The sequence below is a fragment of the Sceloporus occidentalis genome, unplaced genomic scaffold (genome assembly GCF_023333645.1).
Source record: "Sceloporus occidentalis isolate IW3139 unplaced genomic scaffold, rSceOcc1.0.p SCAF_9, whole genome shotgun sequence".
Classification (NCBI taxonomy): Eukaryota; Metazoa; Chordata; class Lepidosauria; order Squamata; family Phrynosomatidae; genus Sceloporus; species Sceloporus occidentalis.
The window spans coordinates 2,474,777-2,488,729 of NW_028316989.1; the positions used below are offsets into that span (position 1 = coordinate 2,474,777).

General features: G+C 43.4%; 1 protein-coding gene across 1 annotated transcript; it reads left to right on the top strand.

Moving 5' to 3' along the window:
• Positions 1-624: 624 nt before the first annotated feature.
• LOC149306722 (histone H2A.V) lies at positions 625-11,318 on the top strand. Its single transcript, XM_089537733.1, has 5 exons — positions 625-751; positions 7,982-8,059; positions 9,299-9,412; positions 10,082-10,211; positions 10,983-11,318. The coding sequence occupies exons 1-5, from the start codon at positions 749-751 to the stop codon at positions 11,042-11,044; spliced, it is 387 nt and encodes a 128-aa protein (XP_089393859.1). The 5' UTR covers positions 625-748; the 3' UTR covers positions 11,045-11,318.
• The last annotated feature ends 2,635 nt before the right edge of the window (positions 11,319-13,953 follow it).

The following is a 13,953-nucleotide window of genomic DNA, read 5'->3' on the forward strand; positions in this document are numbered from 1 at the left end:
TTGTACATCTAAAGGCGTTTTAAAAAGCCTTTTTTCAGGACTGGCATCCCTTAATCCTAAAAGTGTATTTTGAGAAAGCTCTAATACTTTGTGGAGAAGTGTCTTTTTTTAAATCCTTTTTCCTCAGTGTGACAGGAAGAAATAAAATGATTTTGCTGTGTGTGCGTGCGTGTGTTTACACAATTTTGACGGGAAAAGTGACAAGGAAGCGCAGCCCACAGCTTATTAAAAGACCCATTTATCTCTACGAGGCCAATTAATCTGCCATTGACTCCATTTTTCCCCTCACTCTCTCTTCGCGCAAACAAACAAGTGGGGGAGGGGGAGCCAATATGGGCGGGAAAACTCCCTTCGCTTTTCATTGGCTCAGAGCGCCGTCACTCCTTTAGCACCGCCTCCTTTACGACGCCTCCTCTCTTCTATTGGCCGAGCGCTTTGTCACTCCACGCCTTATCCCTCCCTCTTCACACTCGCTCTTGACGTGCCGTGTGCAAAAAAGGAGAAGGGGTGATTGGCGGGGGTAAAAAAACAGCCGTTAAACGGGCCGAGGGGCGTGGCTTAGCCGAGGGAGCAACAAGGCGCCCCCTGATTGGCCAAGGCGGGAGGTTCAAACTAGCACGGCTGGCGCTGATTGGCTCGCCTGGGCCGCGGCAGGCCAGGGCTCCCTCCTCGCGTTCAGGCGGGTTATTATTGTCTCTCGACTTTCTCTGAGGCGCCTTTTAGCTCCGAATCGGGACCTCGCGGAACCATGGTGAGCCGGGAGCGGAAATCAGGGAATGGCCGGGCGAGGGGAGCTTCGGGGGAGTTCCCGCCTAAATTCCGAGGGAGGAAAAGGCTGCATCTAGACTGCAGAGATAACCCGGTTTGGCACCGCTTTCATTGCCTCGGCTGAAGGCTATGGGATTCTGGGAGTTGGAGTTTGTCGTGGGGCCCAGAGCGGAACTCCAACTCCCAGAATTCCATAGCCTTGAGCCAAGACACATTTAAACAAATGACAGGACTGGCCCCATAGGGAGCCATTGCAGGGGACATTGGGGAATGCCTGCCCATAGGGAAAGATAGAGGGACGCTTCCCCAGTGATTTCCTATGGCTCTCTATGGTTAAATGTTTCCCTATGGACTACTGCTTCCCTATGTTTCCCTATGGGCAAGGATTCTCTAGTGATCCCCTATGTATTCCCCAATGCTTCCCTATGGGCAACTATTCCCCTATGTTTTTATGGGGCTTTTCAGGCTCTGTGTCTGAGGCTGCCATCTTCAGAGACTGCCCTGTCTTTCCCTATGGGCAACCATTCCCCCTGGTTCTCTATGGGCAGCTATCCTCCAATGATAAAGGGCTGGACTGGATGGCCCTTGTGCCTCTTCCAGCCCTTCTGTGGTTCCCTATGGGCACGTATTCTCTCATGGTCCTCTATGGGCAAAGTCCCTGTGGGCAAGGGCTGTCATTTCTTTGCCTGTTGAAACCCGAGTCGCCTGTCACTGTCAGGCGAAGGGCCTTTGCCGCTTCCTTCTCCTGGGCTGTGTTTTGGGTTGCTCTCTGTGTGGTGCATCTGGGCCTGTGGCGCTGCTTCTCCTTCCAGGTGGAGATTTCCTAGCAACGTTAAGGCAGGTACCTAAATGTCAAGCCAAGGCGGCTTTATTGCCATCCGCGGATTTCTGCTTCGAGGGAAGGAATAAAAGGATAGTGCCACTCTCTTCCTTCAGACCACAAGATGAACATGAGCCAACAGTGCAATGTGGCCGCTACAAAGGTCAATGCGAGTCTAGGGTTCTTAATGCCCTCAGTCTCTCTTCATAGGGCCTTATGTTTTCCAGACCCTCCTTTGGACTCATGGCTCCAGTTTCTCAACCTCCTTTTTTGAATTGCCCAGAACTGGACACAGTATTATTCCAGGTGAGGCCTGACCAAATCAGAATAAAGTGGCACTATTACTTCCCTTGGCCTAGACGCTATACTTCTATTGATGCAGCCAAGAATTGCATTGGCCTTTGTAGCTGCTGCTTCACACTGTTGACTTATATTCAACTTGTTGCCTACCAGGACTCCTACATCCCTCTCACATGTAGGAATCTAAGAGTCCTGGTAGGCCACAAGATGAACATGAGCCAACAGTGCGATTCTAGACGTCGCTAGATGTCTATACCTCGATAGATGGATAGTGTCTAGATGAGTGATCCCCAAACTCCAGTCCTCCAGGTGTTTTGGACATCAGTGCCCAGGAGCTGTAGCCATCTTGACCAATAGTCTGTGGTTCTGGGAGCTGAAGTCCAAAACACCTGGAAGGTCATAGTCTGGGATTTAGAGGAAATCAGAGTACCTCTCTATTCTGCTTTGGTCAGGCTTCACCTGGAATAGTACTGTGTCCATTTCTGGGCACCACAATTCAAGAAGGATGTTGAGAAGCTGAAAAGTGTCCAAAGGAGGGTGATTAAAATGGTGAAAGGTCTGGAAACCGTGCCTTGTGAGGAGAGACTTAGGGAGCTCTGGGAATGTTTTGCTTGGAAAAGAGAAGGTTAGGGGATGATATGATGGCCCTGTTTAAGTATTTGGAGGGCTGTCATGTTGAGGAGGGAGAAAGCTTGTTTTCTACTGGTCCAGAGAACAGGATACAGAGCAATGGAAGAGAGGTTCCACCTAAACATTACTTCCTGACCATAAAAGCTGTTTGACAGTGGAAGACGCTGCCTTGGAGTGTGGTGGATTGCCCTCCTTTGGACGGCCATCATTCAGAGGGAGGGCTTGGATGGTGTCTTCCTGCATGGCAGAATGGGGTTGGACTGGATGACCTCTTGGGACCCTTCCAACTCTAGGATTCTGTTACTCCCGGCAGCCCTGGAGCCCTTGCCAGAAGGGTCCCTTCCTTCCTTCCCTCCCTCCCTCCCTCCCTTTGAGCAACAAGGCACTGGGCGAGGGATGCTGGAGAGGCTGGTCAGCGGATGCACTGGGGAAAAGCTGTGCGCATGGACTTGGGAGTAAACTTAAAACAGCTGGTTTGCCTGGAGCAGCTTCCGGGTAAATGATGTCTGTCATTCCTTAGTCCGGTTGACTTACTAGGAGGTCACTGTAGGAATAATATGGTTTGAGACCACTTTCACTGCCATGGCACCATCTCACAGAACTCTGGGATTTGTACATTGGTGAGGCACCAGCCTTAAAGAATACATCCCAGCATTCCATAGGATGGGAGCTACAGTCCTTATTACATGCACCCTTATTAGCATGGCATAGTGGTTGGGCTAGGAGTTTGGCAACCTGGGTTCGAATGTCCATACAGCCATGGAAACCCACTGGCTGACCTTGGGCAGGTCACTTGCTCTCAGCCTCAGGGGAAGGCAATGGTGAACCACCTCTGAACAAATCCTGCCAAGGAAACCCCATGAGAGGTTTGCCATCGGTTGGGAACAGCGTGAAGGCACACAGTATGCACCAGGTAGAACTCACTTTCAAGTAAAGCTTACCTCTGACATTCACTCAAAGATGGGGCTGCTGCCTTCTGCCTTGCATCCTAAGCTGTCAGCCACCGTCCCAAACTAAAGGCCTCCACTCCTGAAAACGCTCTTGGTCTTGACAGATTTTGTGGCTGCAGCTCTGTTTTGTGACAAACCTGATTTTTCCAAACATCGATTCTCTTAATGCTTTCCTTGTTTGTCCTTCTTGAGGGAAGAGTTTCCAGTAGTTGAACTCATCTGGAGTTGGAACCTTGTTCCTGCTCCTGTCCTCAAATGACTTTGTTCTCCATGTATTGAAAATCAACGGCAACTAATTTGTTCAAAGATATTTATTTATGGCCATAGAACAGCCAAGAAGGATACAAGGTATACTTCTAAACTTTTGTAGCTGGAGGTGAGGTAGGCCTTTTTCTGCAAGTATATGAATGTTGTAACAAACTTCCAACAGTAACTATCCCAATGAAGTGATGCCGAGGGGGTTTTCTGATTAGCGCTCCCATTTATCGCTTGAAAATAAATTAAAATCTCATTTTATGGCTCTGTGTTTATTGTCTAAGTTTGAAGTTGCTTGACTTTTGACTTCATTGAGTTCTAAGAAATGTGGCTTGCATGTGAAACATGGTTAAGGTCTTGCTTGATGGTATGCCGCATAAGCCTAATGTCATGGTGAGTTTTTACGCATCTTGACTTGGTTTATAAATGTCGTCCTAGGAACAATTCCTAGAGAGCCTTGCAGAGAACTCCAGAGGACTGTTTGGAAGATGCGTTTTGTTCTGGCACATTTCACTACTTCTTGAAGAACTTAGGAAGTGGCAGATGCAGCCGAATGCAGTATTGCAGGTTCTAAAAGCAGTGAATCAGATTGGTACCATGGATAGAGCTGATAGATATTGTTGTCTTTGGTATAATAGTCTAATGCCATATAATTTGGGAGATATTTTAGCTGAATAGTTCTTACAATATGGTTATCCCTGTTGTGGGTCTTATCTGGAAGAGCTGGTACAGAGGCAGGCAAATAAAGATAAAGTTGGCACCACAGACAGGCTATACTGTATCTGTAAACTATTTTTGGTGTGTAAGTCTTGCTAATATTTACTCCATTATCCAGTTGATGAAAGTTTGACGTAGATGCCTGACAGGAGCAAAGCAAGAAGCTCTAGAATTTCAGCACTTGCTTGGCTTAGCTGCATTGCCTTAATAGGGAAACGGTTGTTTCTTATTGTTGATGTGCCTCATCTACAGCCAGTTTTGTTTACCCTCTTAGTTTTCTCTTTCCGGAAACTTAAACAAACCTCTGCAAAGTTTGTAGTTAGGCTAGATGTAGGACAGTTAAGGCTTGACTTATGTCAGGTGACAAGATTTGGTATTTAAAGGTGTAGATGAATTGCAAGAAGGATAGAGTTGTACATAATGAGGCTATGAACTGATGTAGGAAAGGCTTCAGGCAAACAACCCTAAAACTGCAATCCTCCGCATAAGTCCCCCCCTGAACTCACTGAAATGCACTTCAAGTTCACCTCCTGGAAGAGGAATGCAAGCACTGTCTTAGGTACATCATAGAACCGATTTCTTCCTGAGGGCCAGGGTTTTTATAGCTGTGGTAACACTTCTGGGTGAAACACTTTGCCAGGCTTTCCTCCCCATCAGAGCTCAAGGCCCCTCTGCATAGAAAGGCAGCCTTGGCGGTCATCCATGCTGTCTGTCCAGCCTCTTAACTTACTCCAGGGAGAGCCAGCATGGCACAGCTGACCTTCCAACTCAGGACTTCTCTTTTGAGGTGTAGCTGATGCTAGGGTTAAGTGGCTAGTTGAATATCTGAGCATAACTGGACAGGACTCATAACTGAGACAAGCTTTTATAACCTATTGAATCTGACACTTTAACATTCCAGACATAAATAACTAAATAACTGCTTTTCAGGTGTTAAAACTCCCTTGATTCAAGTTGCAGAATCAAGTCTTTGAGCCAGCTTTGGGATTTTGGGGGGGGGGGGGGGGACACTTTTAGGCTTATAGAATCTAGTTCATTTTATTCCAGACCCCCCCCCCCCAATAAAGAAAGGTCTGCCAGCTAGACCCAGGTGCAAGAGGGTGGCTTAAGAAGCCAGACATAGAAATGCAAAACAAAGTGCCTCTTAACGCAAGCTCTGCTCAGAAGCCTGTTCCCAGAACAAGAGCATGAACACAAATCCACTCATGCTCTCTCCCCAACAACAGCTTTCTTGTATTTCAGCAGTCTAGTTTGGCATAGAAAAAGGGCATTTTCTTGCTATTGTTAAGCCATTGGGAATCGGACATTCTGGTACCTTAAGTAAATCACCTATCCATCCCAATCTACTTCATACTCACCCTTGTGTTGGGACATCTAGTAGTAAATAAACTGTCATATGCATCCAGTAAACTTTACTTTTTTGAACTATAACAATAAAGATGAAGCTTATGCACTTATGTTAATTGAACAAGTCCATATATCATTTCAAACAGAACAAGACCCATGGAATTTGTTTTCTCAGTGGGAAAGCTTTTAAATGTCTACACCGCAGTTATTCTGGTTTTAAAGGACTGGTGCTCTCCTGTTATTACAAGAGTGAGGAGTCTTTAAATCTTATTAATTCATCTCAGCATCAGGTTTTTTGTAGGCTGCAGTCCACTTCTTTAGATCAAGCCTCTGAATGTAGACAGTTGTGTCAACTGGGGGGAGGACACTAAGTGAGTTAATGATGTGACAAGCACTGTCTTAATGGTGGTTATAAAGAGTACTTAAAGGGATCAATGAGTGTGATAGGTTTTGCATGCATGCAGAGATAAGCAGGGAAAGTCTTAGTCTTGCAGGTGCTGCAGAAACAAGCCAAACCTTGTTAGAAAGCAGAACAAGGAGCTCTCCTAGAGAAGACTGGTTGTGCACATAGGACTGCAGTGGAGACAAGCATATCAATATGTGTCACTTGCTAGAAAGTCATTACCTCTGTACAGAACTATGTTGGTTGGCGCTTGCAGTGTAGCCCAATTCAGCTGTCTCCCTTTCTAGCCTCCTCTTAAAATCCCTTTCTTCCACAACAGCCACCTTGACTCTAGAGACCAGGGTTTGATTCCCAGATCAACCATAAAAACCTTGGGCAAGTCACAGACTCTCAGCCTCAGAGGATGGCAATGGCAAAGACCCACTGGAGAGACTTTCCAAGAAAACCCTATGATAAGGTTCTGGCCTTAGGATCGCCATAAGTCAAAGATGATTTGGAGACATCAACACAGAAATAGCATGTTACCACATGGTGAAATATATGTTTCCTAAGAAGCATTTTCCAGGAAGCCTGAGCCTCTATCTTTAAGAAATGATACCACAAAACTATAATGCAGCTGCAATGCCAAGGCAGTGGGCAAGACCCCCCAATCCCTTCATGTTTACATGCCACACCTATCCCTATCCAAAGCCTGCAAGGAAGTGCTTATAAAGCATGCAAATATTCCTACCACGCCTCTGTTGATTTTGAATAGCTTGTTGTAGCAGATGTAGGATACTGGGCTGAAGCCATACTGAAATCCCGTATTACTTTGGTGGATGCAGGACTATTCTACCTTTTCAAGAAATGGTTACTGAAGGTTGTAGTCTTGAATCATGTGGCAACCTGAGTGCTTCTGAAATCCTGGGACACAGAAATCTGGCCTGTCATAATTCAAATGATAATAATCTCTAGGGAAAGACCTCTAGTGCTGCCAAAGATATCTGTGCCATGTTTGCATCTCCTGTATCAATAGATGAAGGATAGTTCCCGGTGCTGAAGAGCCATCATACAAATAGTTCTAAAAATCTTGATTCTATGATTGATCTGAGTTTCTTTAAGTACTATTTAAGTAGTACTGAGGTTCTAAAACTGATCATGTTTATAGTTAGCATTATTCTGCGCTGAAACTGTTCTGTCTGTAATAGTGCTTTCAAAAGTGGAGAAAGGACAGGGTTACTGTCCAATCCTTCTCTGGGAGAGCTTTTACACTGGTTTAGGCAACTCTGCATTAGTTACAATAATAGTGTTTGTATTTTCAGCTTTGTAGCTAGGTTAGATCTATAGGATCAGGTTGTCCCTCATACATCTATATGGGCCCCATGTGACACAGGAAGTATATAACTTTGTCCAGGCAAGTGCACTTGGAATGAAAGCTGTTCTTGGGTTTGCTCTTCAGGTCATATGATGTCATCTCACTAACGCTACAGTTTTGCCTTAGGATGGAGACGCCCAGATTATTTACATCTGTATGGACAATTTAAATGGTTAGCTTTATTTGCTGTAGAACGGGGGTTGGGTTCATGAATGCTCTAACACTCAGGTGGGGTCTGTAGAAACTTGGTAGAGTCTTGCGGTGACATTTGGTGCCTTTTTATTGGGAGGAGGAGATGTGTTACTACCGAATCCTAGCCCTGGAACAATTATTATTTTTTTAAATGGCGACAAAATAACAGTTTTGAATTTGTTGTTCCTCCTGCAACCTGATCTGTTAAGCAGTAGACCCAACTCATCTCTTGTTTTGTCATTTAGGCTGGAGGCAAAGCTGGCAAGGACAGTGGAAAGGCCAAGGCAAAGGCAGTGTCCCGCTCACAAAGAGCTGGACTCCAGGTAGGTTTAATTTCTTCTTTCAGATAAGTCTGTTTGTTTGTCTTTCATATCCCACTATTCTCCTGGCACTATCTCCCTCTTAAATTTGGGGATTTGGTTTCTTCTATTCTTTGCATGCAACATTGTTTCATCTTTAATTAACACTATGGTGGGTTGTCTTCTCTTGTTCTTAAGTCTGTTCTTCAGTTGAACACTCAGTAGGGTCTCATCTTAAGCTGCTTTATTTAAAACTTTATTATAATTCTTAACAAGTTAAGACCTTAAGTGTCTTCTTTCCCTCTTTCTTGAATGACCCAGAGCTCTTCTTGTGCTATAAAAAGGGCCCCTCTTCACATATTGATTTGCTTGGCTCCATGGAGCTAGGCAGTCTTTAAGTCAGCCTTCTACAAACTGGTGCCCTCCCAAGCTTCTTTTGGGCAGGTGTCCGGCTCATAATCCATCTTTCACTAACAGACCAGTCAGAGTAGCACACAAGAACAAAAACATTTCAAACTGAAAATCAGAAGCTGTAGCAAAAACTAACCAAGATCCATTAGAGTTATAAAACTGGTCAGAAACCAGCTGTCCTCTATGCCCTGGGATGCTTTGGTGCGGTTGGAGGGAATCTTCACTTGGTGCCAAAAAACTTCAGAATTGGTTCTCGTATTTTTCTTGGGTGGGATATCCCTGTCCAATGTGCTGTAATATAAGATGTGTAGAAAATATAAATGAATTTCATGTTTAGACTTGGGTCCCATCTCCATTGTGTATATACACTATTCCACATTTCCAAAAGCTCCAAAGTCCAAAACACTTCTGGTCCCAAGCATTTTGGACAAGGGAGGCTGTAGTACCATATACTTTATGAAACACGGTAAGCTGTTTTCTAGAGAGCTTGAAAGATTTTTCTATTAATGAGTGGTTCCATTGCGGTCAGTGCTGTTTTTCCAGTATGAGCGGTAGGTCTGGCCCCAGGGAGCTATGGGGTATAAAAGTCTATTGAAAACACATTATCCTCACCTTCTTTCCACTTCCAGTTCGACACATTACAGTACAAAGACTTTGTATGACTTGGCACTTGGTTGACCTGTACTGTTAAAACTCACTCGGATCCTGACAGTAGCACTAACAGAGATGTCAGTATTACATACCGTTTCTCCCTCTGGAAACAGTTCACTGATAGAGACGGTCATCCTTTGCAAAGCAGTCTTTCATAGTTGGCTCAGATCATGCATGCTGAACAGGTCCTTCTACTTGCAGTTCCCAGTGGGTCGTATTCATAGACACTTGAAGACTCGCACCACAAGCCACGGACGGGTTGGGGCTACAGCTGCCGTGTACAGTGCTGCAATTCTCGAATACCTTACTGCTGAGGTAGGTTTTGCAAAGCATTATTGTCAGATAATCCTGGGCCTTGATGAGGTATTATTTTTTTCTCTATGTAGAGTAGCATAACCTCGCTATTCCTACTTTCTTTAAAAGCTGTTGATTACTTGTTTGGATCAGATAATATTGCAAGAACTTTAATGGCTAACATAGGCCGGTTACAGACTGCCAAAATAAAGCTGCTTCGGGTCTCTTTGGAGGCATGCTATTTAAATGATGCATGCATCCAAAGAATCCAGAAGCTGCACCAAAGCTGCACTCAATGCTTAGGACTGGAGTGTGGCTTTGGTGAGACCTCCGGACTCTTAGCACCCATGCATCATTTAAATAGCATACCTCCAAAGAGACCCAAAGAAGCTTTATTTTGGCAGTCTGTATCAGGCCATATTTTCTGGATGGTATTTCCTCTCCAGCTTGGAGGGATGTGTGTGTGTGTGTATTTATTACATGCAGAAACAAGTTTGTCGTTTTATGACAAGTTCATTGCTCATGTAAGTTACAGCAGTGATATTACACATATAACATTGTGAAGAAGTAGTTGTAGGAGGAATGTTTTCCCTGGCCTAAATGTATGAGCATAGAGTTTGCAGAAATTAAGGAAGGGTGATGTGAAATGCATGGATAATTATTTAATAAGGACTGAAACTTTCCCAACAGGTTTTGGAATTGGCAGGTAATGCCTCCAAGGATCTCAAAGTAAAACGTATCACTCCTCGTCATTTGCAGCTTGCTATTCGTGGTGATGAGGAATTGGATTCCCTTATTAAAGCTACCATTGCTGGTGGAGGTATGTAGTGTCTGTGCTTCTGAGGTGGCTAGATTGGGATAACAGCTGCAATGAGTGAGGTGCATTCTGTAAAGGTTATTGAACATATTTATTAACCAAGGTTTTTATTTCACTTATCTAGAAAGAGCTTTGATAATAGCGAGCGATGAGCCTTTGTCATTGCTGCAGTTCTTGCTAAATCGGGTGTTTCTCTTTTGAAATATGCTAATTTATTAAGCAGCTGCTTGCTTCCAAATGGTGCTGATCTTGACAGAAATCTCACAAAAGTGTTTTTTTTTTTCTACTCTCTAAATTTTTTCAAAGATATTTCATCCTTCATTAACATCTTTCATCTTGAAAAATAATTTTCTTATTAGGGCTCCAGAACTAGATTGAAAGGGAAACCTCCAGGGAATATCAGATGCTGTAGGCTGGATTCAGAGGAAGGCAATGGCAAACCACCTCTGAATAGTTCTTGCCCAAGAAAACCCTATGAAATCCATGCTATATAAGTCAATAGATGACTTGAAGGCATATACATTACATTACCAGAATTAAAAGTGTCACTTCAGTTATGTCCCAGTAATTGTCAGCTCTTTCTTGGTGCCTTGAGGGAAATCTAAGCTGAGAGGAAATCCAGATTTTTCCCCTCAAAGGAGAATAGTCAAAGGGGGAGTGAATACTGCTGCAAAGCGCTGCATAGCTCCACAGCCGAGTGAATACTGATGCAGATGGCTTGTGAATATTAAACTGCAATTTTGCCTACATTCTAATCTGTTGTTCTCTTTTCAGGTGTAATTCCTCACATCCACAAGTCTCTGATTGGAAAGAAGGGACAGCAGAAAACTGCATAGAGAGGAATTTTAAGCAGCCCTCTTCCTCCCTGTCATTGTACTGTAACTGGGACAGAAGAAAAATGGGGATATGTGGAATTTTTTAAAAACATAGTTAAATGGAAGAGTATAGACAATTGACTGTAGACTTAAAACATTTGTATGTTCTTTAGATTCAAAGTTTGACACAAAAAACAGTACCTTGTTATGTGGCAGCAATTTGTGTGTTGATTGGCTAGGTTTCTCCCATGTGTTTTATACAAAAATGGAACTGATAAAACCATTTTTTACAAAACTTGTTTTTGTGTGTCATTCTGGTGTTTAAAAGTCAGTGAAGTAAAAAGGCTGATGCCTTAAAATCCTATTAATATTTTTAAAATAAACTTGATAGATTTAGACTTTAATGTGGCCACATTCATGGTTAAATTTGTTTTTCTCTTGCCTGTTGATTGACATTGTGGTAGCCATATCAGGAGGTCACTACCTAAGAGTATACAGTTTTAATAATGCAGCTTTAAAATACTGTTTTAGCTTGCCTTCAGCTCGCTTTCTCATGTATGAAATGGAAATGCCAGGGCTCTCATGTAAAGATATAGCCATGTAAATAATAGCAAAGAATGCCCAACAGCATGTTTTGCTGCTCACAGCTGGTGGTTTGCCTGTGGTTGGTGCCTTTACATTGAATTTGCTGTGTTCTTGACCCAGCACAATTGCCACTGATTGTTTCAATGTAATGAACAAGATTTTCTGTAACAAGAATGCTGAACTAGCAAGGATGCCCAGGTTTATACTGGGCAGGTGATCTGAGTGCTGGGTAGCAGTTCATAAGCTGACTGCACAAGAGTAAGGCCTGAGAACTAATATTCTTTCCACTGTGGTTAAGTCTGCTTCATACAATACAGTTTGAGACAGAATGCTGAACAGGCCATAATGGCAGAAGGACATCGAATGTTATAAACCTGTGTTTGCTTGAGCATCTTCCAGGTATGCCTGTATCTCTTCTCAAGTAAATCTGTACAAACACTCCGAGTTATGGTTTCAGTGTGAAACTGATGTAAAGAATTGCTTTGCCTTCTCCCCATTGCAACCCTTAAGCAAGACTGTTTTAGGAAGCAAAAAGACCTTTTTCAATTAGGCTACAGTTGTTTTTCCAGTTCCTACTAGTTTGGATAGCTACCTTGTATTCCTGTGGAATTTATTCTTCCTCTAAGAAAGGTCCATTTTAACTCTACTGTCAAGTTGACGAATAAAGCAAGAAATAGCTTAGACAGGTGAGATAGAGTAGCTTTGTCAACATAGACTGGAATTTGAGGTGATAAGTCCTGATCCTGAGGTGAGTGGTAGTCTGGACAGGCGTCTGACTATACAGATTTATGTGATGCCATGAATGTGATAACCAGATAAACAAGCAAATAGGGCCTAGTTTACTCCATGCTTTATTTTTAGATTTCCTCTCACTACCAAGGTGGAATTACACAGTGACAGAGAGCAGAAAATGCCTACTATTGGTAGTATAGAATGTAATGACAATGCTACAGTGATAGTGACTATTGACTAATGGCGCTGAGAATGTCACTTCTATATAACTCAACAACTTGGATTGATAAACATCTGGGAGACAGAGGATGTTTCTGCTGTTATCAAAATGTTTAGTTTGGCATTGTCAGCTAAAACAGTCAGCAGCAGTTTTGAGTAATGAAGTCTGCTACAAATCTTTCTTCTCCCCGATGGATGATAAAATATCTGTGAATGAATTCCTATTAAGGATTTTTTCCCTAAAAGGTAAGATGACAGAGAGCAAAAGAAGACTTGTGGTCATGTATATGGATCATTCAGAGGGGATAAATGAGTGAAGAATTGGTCTCCATTTCTGTTAGGAACTGAAGAGAACTAATTTTGAGGTTTCTAGATACACAGTGCTTCAGTCTGCTTAACCACTGCCACAAAGGACTACTGTGTTTGCATTTAAAATTGAGCAATAGAGAATTTGGGGGGGGGGGGGGGGGGGCGGAGGACTTTGTCTTTCTAAAGTAGACTTCAGGGATAACGTGTGCCCTTTACATATGAATTCAAAATTCTGGGCCCTTCTCTGTGTATCTTCAGCCTGGTCCAGCCTTACACCTGTCGCAGTTGCATTTATGTTTTCTACACCAAAAGGTGACAGGGTTAAGGAGATGAAATGAATGGGTTTCCACAGAAGCAGTTACAACTGTAATGGGCTGCTGCAGGATCCAGGTTCTCACATATTTCCTCGTATCTTCTGTGTTCAAAGAAATACTACAGGTCTGCATCCAAAGTTTTAGTATCTCTGCTTGGGTTTTTGGATATTTGTGCTGTGCTTTGGTGTGCAGTCTTAGTGTCCCTGCTTGGTTATGTGTGTGACAAGAGGATCGTACCCTGAGCTTATAATGCTATATTCTTAAGTAAACATTCTGTCTATGGAACAGGAAATCCCATGTTCTAATTTTACAAAATTCTGTTCTTTGGCTGGAAAGGAAGTCCGCTTATGACCCTGAGAGCCTCTGCTAGTAAGCGCCGACTGAGCTGGTTGGACCAGTGGCCTGGTTCTTTAAGGCAACTTCATTTGTTTGTAATAGGAGAGGGGTGGATTCTGTTTTACAGTATTCAGTTCAACAAGCTAGATCTCAATGGAGTACTGCAGCACTTTTATCAAATGGGGACATGCTGCCCTCTGCTGAAGGCAAGTAGAATCCCTCAGATTTCAGGTATAGCAGATGAAGTGGATGGAACAGAAAGGTTGGGATTTAGATCCTGGAAACAGTTTGTGTTCTATGGCAATACAGGGGGGGGGGGGGCAAGGTTATACTAAGGGCAGGTGGCTTTTTATCTTTTGTTTTGGACCCATCACACAATTGCTGAGCAGTAATCAGCTGAATCTTCTGTAGCACCTTTTGGGCACACATTTCTAG